General features: G+C 31.9%; 1 protein-coding gene across 3 annotated transcripts in view; it reads right to left on the bottom strand.

Annotated features, from left to right (window-relative positions):
* Positions 1–2,290: 2,290 nt before the first annotated feature.
* LOC111623213 (solute carrier family 22 member 5-like) overlaps positions 2,291–9,402 on the bottom strand; it is a 31,942-nt gene continuing 24,830 nt past the window's right edge. For all 3 annotated transcript variants that reach the window (XM_023365711.1, XM_023365712.1, XM_023365713.1), the window contains 9 exons: positions 6,817–6,920; positions 6,582–6,736; positions 6,313–6,481; positions 6,044–6,191; positions 5,796–5,887; positions 3,187–3,401; positions 2,936–3,117; positions 2,725–2,864; positions 2,291–2,407 (listed from right to left, as the gene is read on the bottom strand). In XM_023365711.1, coding sequence (XP_023221479.1) covers positions 2,347–2,407; positions 2,725–2,864; positions 2,936–3,117; positions 3,187–3,401; positions 5,796–5,887; positions 6,044–6,191; positions 6,313–6,481; positions 6,582–6,720 — 1,146 coding nt within the window. In that variant the 5' untranslated portion in view covers positions 6,721–6,736; positions 6,817–6,920 and the 3' untranslated portion in view covers positions 2,291–2,346. The remainder of the gene's footprint in view (positions 2,408–2,724; positions 2,865–2,935; positions 3,118–3,186; positions 3,402–5,795; positions 5,888–6,043; positions 6,192–6,312; positions 6,482–6,581; positions 6,737–6,816; positions 6,921–9,402) is intronic.

Raw genomic sequence — 9,402 nt, 5'->3', positions numbered from 1 at the left:
AAAATACACTATTGGTTTTTCGATCGATATTTAGGTCTCAACAGAAAGAAAATTAAATACGTAGTTTTTAAAATCGCTGATATAATTTTAATATGGCCCTGGGGGGTCGCCAGAATTTTTTTAACTTGTAATGGGATCGCGTATTCAAGAAGGTTGAAAAACACTGCCCTAGACCACCGCTGACTGATTGCCCCTGGAAGTCGGCTTCTTACAGAAACACAACTTCCCTATCATCAAGCCCCTGAAGAGTAGACATGGAAAGTCATGGTAAACGGAGTTATATAGATGAAAGCCTAAACCCGATATGAAAAGATTGAAGGTAGGAGGCCACCATTATCTAACTACAGTATATATGAACTTCTGATGCAAAGCGAAAGTTACGTTATTTCAATTCATATATTTCCCCGGGAAAAGTTAGATAGATGACCAACACGACTCGATTTGCTAAAGGGAAAGTATGATGTAAAGGGGCAAGACGCTAAAATATTAATTTCAGGTGGAGAAAAACGGCAAAACCGTATTTGGGACAAGACTATGTCTCGGAGACTCACTACTAAGCGGAATCACTTTGACGCTCAAGGCTGGTCTCGTTCTCGTTCTCCAATCTTCTTTGGTATCACTGCTTTTGGGCGCGATCGTTCGAACTTCGCCGGCCTCGACCACGAGGTCGTCCACAATGCATTTTCGATGAAATTAACTTATCCAATTTCGAAATTTCTCTCCGTTGCGTGTCGGCCCGGGTTGAATTTCTGTCGATGCTTAACGAAAACCTCCCGTGAACGAAAAATAATCGTGGCTATTGTATAGTCCAAAATTATTTTTTAATTTTGCACAAACAATATACAGTTTAACCCGATTATAACGTCGTCGGATGTAACGACGACCCTAATATAACGTCAAATTTTTATCGGTCCCACGATTTTACTACACTAGATAATGTTAAAAAACCTACTTGTAACGACATAAAACCCTGTTTTAATATCATAATTGAAGCACTCCCAAATTTACAAAATTAGATTACAAATTTTATTTAACAAAAAAAAAATACTACGTGTTCAGTCCTAGGGTCAGAGCCACTTCCTAGAACGACTGTGGGTGGTACTCTCATCACCTGACTTCGGTTTCCCTGTTTGTAGAGAGAGTCGCTATTTTGTATTTTATTTTGACTTGGTTCTCGGTCCCCTGAATACCTACAAGTCTGGTATTTTTATGTGCGCATAATTTGGGCACATACTACTCTGTGCCAAATTGCAACTCCTAACATGTACTCCTTCATACCTTTAAGCAGGTAACACAGCAGGCAGTACGATTTTATAAACAAGACGTAGTCTTGTGAATTAAATAAAATTAAAAATATGATTAAAAATTACAGCCCGGTATTGTGACCATGTTACAATATGTTACAATAAATAATTGCTCGTTTCTATTTCGTTTAATTATTTTTATTAATTTACAACTTGTCATTGGTGATTCGACGAGGAAAATCTATTTGGACACAAAAAAGTACATTAATTTGACAAAAATTGCTCACATTCCAAATAAGTTATTTTTGAGCTATTATTCTTTTACAAAATTCTCACAATAATTCTTCCTATAAATATATTAGTAGTTAAAACTGAACTGGATTAGTTGCTGTTTATTGTTATATCTGTGTAAATGTACAATTAATAATAATAATAGGTCTAATTATAATGAAAACTAAATAAATATATAATGTAATTCCGAGCCGTAACTAGGGTATGGCCAACGTGGCCCCCGCCATATGCGCCGATTTAATAAAGGCGCCAATGATAAGGTTTCGAAATAATATGTATTCGAAATTAATAACAAAAAAAATTTATATTTATATTTATATAAATATATTTAAATGCCATTAAGTAATTTTTTACAATAGTATTTTTTTAGAATAAAATTATTTTTTTAATAATAAAAATAAAAAGGCGCCATTTTTATTCTTGGTCATAGGCGTCCAAAATCCTAGTTACGGCTCTGATGTAATTGAATTTATTGATTTTTCTAAATATCTCCAATATATTGTAATATTCTCAATCAAAACATACATTTATTTGCTGTCGTTAAATTAATATTAAGCTTTTAACATGTAAGAATTCCTGTTATACAGGGTGTATCAGAATGACGTTTTAAAAATTTGGAGGATTGTAGAGTATAAAATTTTGAACGTTTTGATATAAGGAACCTATAGCCGAAAATGTGATATAAAGTTTCTACAGTTTATACATTATATAAGCCTACCATATAATATGTAAATTACTGAAAGTGCAGTATTACTTATATTTTCTAACCGTAGTAATATCTATTGTATATTCAAGTTAAATAATTTGATGCTTAATTTCCTTCTTCTTCTTCTTCATTTTCAGCTTTCATTCCATGCACAAGAAGACCATTTCTAAAAATAAATACAAACACTAATCATGCATAATAATTGTATATTTTTTAAATTATTTTTGATAATCATTGTCAATATTTATTTATAGTGCCGCTGAGTAGATTAAACAAATTTATTTTAAACAAAAGGGAATAAACTAATATGAATCTTACATCAGTTAACACCTTTACTATTAATAAAAAATACCTTTTTTGCAATTTATTAAATTATATAATTATGTAACAGATATGAAAAGCTTAGATGACGTAGGCCTCGATATATAAACTTCTAGTCTAGAACAGAAGTCTATCATGTAAATTATTTCGCATTGTACGTACCTTTTTCTATCTTCTACTTGTGATAACATATCAGCCAATTGTGAATCTTTAGTTTCCGGTAAAAGTAAGGTCAAAACACAACAAATAAGAGAAAGTGTTCCAAATAACGCAAGAGGAAATGAAATATGAACATTGTTGGCCTTAAAAAATTATATAATATTACATATTAAAAAGTAAACAAATTTTACTTAAATTAAATAATAATACGTACTGCTTCTCTCATAAATGGAGCTGCCAGAGAACCTACTCTTCCCATCATTGAAAGTAATCCTATTCCAACATTGCGTACAACAGTAGGATAAGTCTCCGTTGCAAATAAATTCAAGGAACTTAATGAAATCGTTGTACAAAATCTGGATATTACAGTAAAAGCAATTAGAATGATTGGATAACCTGCAAATATAGATATTTAAATCAACTAGTAATAATTGAAATTAAAGTATTGAGACGTTAAAGAAATACCTGATTGCACTGCAATTGCTAAAAGATACATCAGACCGCTTCCTGCCATAGAAACGATCAGTGTATATCGCCTACCAATGAATTTTTGAAGGTAAAAGTAAACGGCAGAAGCTGGTATTTCTACTACAGCAGCCAGGAAGAAGAATAATAATATGTCTATTCCAATATCATAAGCTGAGAATGATAATCCATAATATGAGAGAACAATTGTTATTCTGTAGAAGAAATTTTAAATTACGAATAATTAGACATTCGTTTTATTTCAGTTAATTTTTTAGTTTAATTCCCATAAATACTTTCATTATTTAAATGTTTTTTTTTTGATGTTGTCGAAACTGTGTTGTATTTGCTTATTGTGTACAGTACACAATAAGTTTTTTTTTTATAATTTACGGAATTTCGTTTTCATATTGCCTATACATGTACACGAATAGAATCTGCATTCATTAATTTTGCTTTACAATTTATGAGTAGAATTGTTAGAGCTTAGTTGTTACGAAATATAAAACAACACAAATAAAATACAGCAATGCCTGAAGTTTGAATGTCTTCCTGAATATAATTAATTTCTCGAAGCCATTCGAACTCCGAATCGTTCCAAGTCTGAATCAATTTATCCCATTAGAAATAACGGAAAGTGAATTAATCTATTTCCATTCCCGGAACAATACCCATTTCAATAAACTTAAACAGCAAATGCACAAACTTTAAGGTAAAAATAGCGCATTTAAGTGCACGAATAGTAAATTAAACCACGGAAACCATAAATAAACGACGTAAATATCGTATAATTACATTTACTATTCACACACCGACGACTTCAGCATGGTAAACATGGCCACAAGATGCGACACGTGTATCGCTTTCATGTTTCGCAATAAGTTCCTTTTTCATCTCAATCGTTCACACTACAACCTTCCTATTAAACTTCGTTTCTACCACACACATCTCGAATGCCACAGTTACAGTAGAAAGTAAATCTTACATTGGGTTGAATAGAATGTTTTGCATATTTTAAAACAAAATATGAAGTAAAAAGTCTTGAAAATAAGCTTCTAAACAAAGAATACAATCTCACATTAGCAATAATGTGTTAAATTTCACAACTGTTATAATAAGCCACGCACATAAATTAAGTAACGACAGTCGTTAAATAAAATTAAATTGAAGTGTCTTCAGATAAAAGACATATCAGGTATATTACGCTTTACGAATTTCAGATAGGATATAACATCGTAAGAACAATAAAGAGAATTCGTAATGTATATAAGGTTTGCTTTGGTTTTATTCGTATACGGCAACGCGACATGTCGAGTGAAGAATGCCTCCAGGGATGTCTTTTATCGGAAACTGGGCTCTATTTAGATGTTAAAATGTGAAGAAAATCCGGAAAACCCTACGTGGCGAGTTCGTTGGCAAGGCGCAAACCTACGACCAAATACCACTGTTTAGTGATTTAATCCATTCGCCCACTGATGGGCCATGTGCATAAGGAAGATGCTTTTAAATTTTCAACATGTCAAATCTGGAAATTTTGAACTAAAAGATACAAAACTCAAGGGGGACCCAAAAACTGTCGACCAGAAAACAAATAAAAGAAAAAGAATTGCTAAAAATTGACAAATAACACATAATATATAACGAAACGCATGAACTAGATAGGTAACATCGGGGATGTTTCTGAATGTAGTTAGCCTAGGCGAGCAGTTTGAGCAGTAATATGTCACAAATTAAAAGATCATAAGTTATTTATTGTTGAGAAAAGGAAAAAAATATGACGAACAGTACAGATAAAAAAATAAAGTGTAATAAAGAAATTAAACTACACTAAACTAAGAAATAAGAAATAAAAGAATAATAAAATAAAATCAGTTGGCATTTAAGCAGGGAAAGTCTTGGATAAATTAGAGTCGATCGTTAAACCGTCGGCATTTGAGTTTATCCAGTCTGGACTGAGGCAAGTGTCTAAAACATAACGTCGATAAATCGCTTGACACGGCTAAAATTCATATATTTGAAATAGTTACAGAAAAGTCTAAAATTTCCGATGGGATGAGAGGAAGGAGTTGAGCGTAATTGCTGACATGTGGATGAAAGGAAATGACATTTCCTTTAAATCGGTACATGGGGATGAGGGACGTAAATCCGATTCCTTTTTTTTTAGAACTCGGATAACTTTTCCGTAGTTTGACCGAAATTCACCAAACTCAGGAAAAATATCAAGCAACTATCTAGCTTTATATTCCAAAAACAACACCCGAAAATGTCAAAATACTTTTTTGTTATTAAGCGTCAAAGAAGCGAAAGTCGACACTTTCGTTTTTTGAATATATTTTTGCTCGGAGTTAATTATATTTTCCAAAAAGTAATTTATGCACACGCCAGGGTTTTGTTGAGCATTTTGGCCGCAAATTAATCAAAACTATTCGGTATATTGTTTTGTAACCAGTGTAATTACGAGTTCGAAATTCTGTTCACGAACCGATTTGTTTGAACAGTGAATCGTTCGACTGTATAATTAAAATAAAATTCCAAAGAATGTTCAGATTTCAAATATGTATTTCACTAATTTTAACAAGGTTATTAACATCAGATTTTGTTGAACTTACGAAATTATGTAGAATATTAAACTGACTTTTCGTAAATGAGAATTTTTCATGATATTCAGAAATGTCACTCGTTTGCCTTTTTCTTCGCTTTCCTAAATTTCAAATATATTTCTATTAATATATATAGGAAATTAATCATTTCCTAAATTAATAGTAATCAATTATATATCGAGCAAATATATTATTATTTTTTAACAGTATATTCATTTAAAATGACCGATTAAAGAGATATGTTAGAACTTAATTACCTTCACAATTTTTTCAGTTATATTCTTGAATTTTTTAGCGAAATTTTCAATTTGGAGTTTATTTATTTTTATTGCTTTCCTCATTACTTTCTCGGCTTCAATTATTTTTCCTTGGGTAATAAGCCACCTTGGAGATTCCGAAGTGACCCTTTACAATTACAAAATTACAAAAAATTACATTGAAAGTTTAAAAAATTGTCAGTAAAACAATTCATCCTTTAATTAATTAATTTAATTCTTTAAAATTAATTTAAAATGAGTTTTCTTACCACCACGACGGAAGACAGATTACACATGGTAAAACACATATTATTTCTATATAAAACCAATCTCTGAAAATCCAAACAAGTCCAGGGAGAATAAGTTGTCCCATTATATATCCTAGTTTACCCATTAATCCTACCATCAGTCTGTGTTCTTTTTTAACAATTTCTGTTACTACATCACAGAATAAAAGGAAGTTTTTTGTTTTTAATTGAAACAATCGAATAAAATTGTTATACAATATTTCAATAATAATTTTTTAAAAAATGCTTACCATGTACATACACGATTAGTGTCGAAGTTGGCCTACCAAATGCAAGTAAAAATCGACATGCAAGAAACATCCAGAAAGACGAAGTAAATATACTTATCATACTGAATGTGAATGTCCACGCTGAACACAAGTAGAACATAGGTTTCCTGCCAAATCTATTTGTGAGTGGAAAAAATATACATTCAGATATACGTATAATATTTGTATACTGTATATCTTAATAATAAAAACATACTTATCAGATAATTGACCTCCAATGAAAACAGAGATTAAAAATCCTATAAAATACAACAGTTGCGCAAAAGATACTAACCATGCTCTGTCACACACTAGATCCCACTGAAAATTAGTAACATTAACTGTAATTTCATAAAATAATTTTCTTACAATCGTAATACTAACTCAAAATAGTTAAATTATTAATTTACACTTTACTTACAAGAATTTTTCTGGATAAAGGAATAGTTTACCCTTATTCATAAACTTTATTTTCCTTTTTTTTTTTTAATTTTACGGTTCAAAATAAATGTAAAAACTAAATTAAGATAAACTATTTTCGCACAAGAATTAATGCTCTGTATTTGTTATGAGTTTGTTAATTATTTGGTTTTTTTATGTGGAACATTACCAATAACAATGCATGTCGCTTGTTATTTCCATTTCCATATACAGCAGCTAAGAAATTTTTTCAGTCGAGGTGTATATTTTCTCTTTATGTTCCACACAGGAAGAAACAATAAAGGATAAACAGTTTCAGTTTTCGAAAATCGCGTTGTATCTGTATTATATATAACAAATGCCACTGCAACACTGTCTATATGTTTTATTATTATAAACAAAAAAATTATTTATTTAAAGTGCAAATTTCATCTTCTCGGTAACGTTACATTGATTTTTAACTTATTTATTATAGAGCCAGAGCCTTTCTGAAAGATAAAACTAGACTTGGCGGAATATCATATAATTTAATATTACAACATTTAAACTAAAAAAAAATTAAAATAATTGTTAAATATTAACTATTATTTTATCATGTCGAAATTATATTTAGAAAAATTTTAAAATAATTGACAGATAAGAAATAGCACCAAAGACGTTACATTCAATAATTTTTAATGCAATACTGCTGCGTTAATAAGCAAGATAACTCACATATATATAGCATTTTGCCCACCTATAGAACGCAAAATATGTCATTTTATCTAGTGGAAGCAGTGATATGTTTCTTTCCGAGATTAAGCGATAAGTGTCGACATTGATCGTCTAGTGCAATATAAACAGAGATGAAAATACTTTCCAATATATTCCATTTCTTTGGAGTAAAAACCACGAGTTCCGTTAAGAAAAACGTTTGAACTGAAAATGCAAATGCTGCCAATTAAGAATCGTCCACGTAGTATACTTGCAATACCTCCAGTAATTGTCTCAAGCAATGAGCGCTTACATATTAATTTTAATGTTTTATAGTTTTAAGGTATTTAAGGCGATAATCTAGTAGTAAGCAATACAATAAATTTATAACGAAATAAAAGAAACAAAATAAAAACATAATTTCTTATATAAACACATAAATTTTGAACTGTAAACTATAATGAATACTAAAGAATTACACATAAAACATTTTTCTGTATTTTTCAAAATGTAATCTTCAGAAACAGAAATTATCAATGTTTTCGTTCGATAAAATTGAGTAAAGTTTTATACCTAGCTATTCACATAGAGAAAAAGGTCTTTTGGCAGTTTTCAGACAGATTATTCGGTCACACCTGTGTTTGGCGTTACACAGTCGTGCCTATTCATATCTATATTTTGAATTTTGAAAGTATTCTTTCTGGGGGGCGATAGTGACACGTATGTATGGCAGAGAGAGACAGCTACCTGTTTCGAATGGCCTGTACTAAGTGGCCTGGAGCTTCTCAGACATTTCGCAAGGATTACCGAGTGGTGCCACTTAGTGGGTGGCTGAGTGATTTGTACCCTTTTTGAACAATCAATCAATCAATCAATCAATTTATTTACATATGTACAAAGTACATCTCCAATACCGCATAGCACAATTGCGGTTGGTAATGGAGTACAGGACAATGGAAAATGATACAGAGCATGTAAATAAGTACACAGTAAGTACACAGAAACAAGGTGATAGATTAAGCAGGAGATGGAGTGAAACCGTAAACAGGTGTTATCCTCTGGTATGTATTTATCAGCTTGATGTGAAGTTCGTATAGCTCTTTGCTATTGAGGAGAGTATGATGATTACAGGGCCAGGTGATGTTAGCTGGAAGGCTTGTAATAATGAAAGTCCTTACCCTGAGGAGCATAGGACAATCAAAAACATAGTGGTCACTCCCATCTCAGACACCACAGTAAGCACACAGGTTGTTGTCCTGGAAACCGAAACGATTGAGGTAGCTGTTGAAGCGGCCGTGGTTGGTCAGGAATTGGGTAAGGTTATGACTGGGATTTAGCCATGTTAGGTCATTCCTGTGCTTGATGTTGGGAAGGTAGGCATGAGTGGTAACATTATGATCTCTGTCCCAGGCAGTTTGCCAGTTGATTTGCAGCTCTTCCCAGAGGGTTTTGCAAACATGTGAGAAGGGAATCGCTTTGTACTGTATAGGAAGACTGTCTTCAGTGGTGGCTTCCTTAGCCAATGTGTCTGCCCGTTCATTTCCTTTGGTGCCTTGGTGTGCCCTTGTCCAGGTCAGATAATAATTATTACTTGAACGAAGGAGTATTTTCTTAATTTTGTTGGCAGTTGGGTGGGTGTTGTTGTTCCTGATGATCTGAATGGCAGCAGTGCTGTCTGTAATAATGTGGA

Source organism: Centruroides sculpturatus, unplaced genomic scaffold (assembly GCF_000671375.1).
Source record: "Centruroides sculpturatus isolate CEXI.00-Female unplaced genomic scaffold, Cexi_2.0 scaffold8, whole genome shotgun sequence".
NCBI lineage: Eukaryota > Metazoa > Arthropoda > Arachnida > Scorpiones > Buthidae > Centruroides > Centruroides sculpturatus.
This window is presented reverse-complemented; position numbering and strand designations above follow the sequence as displayed.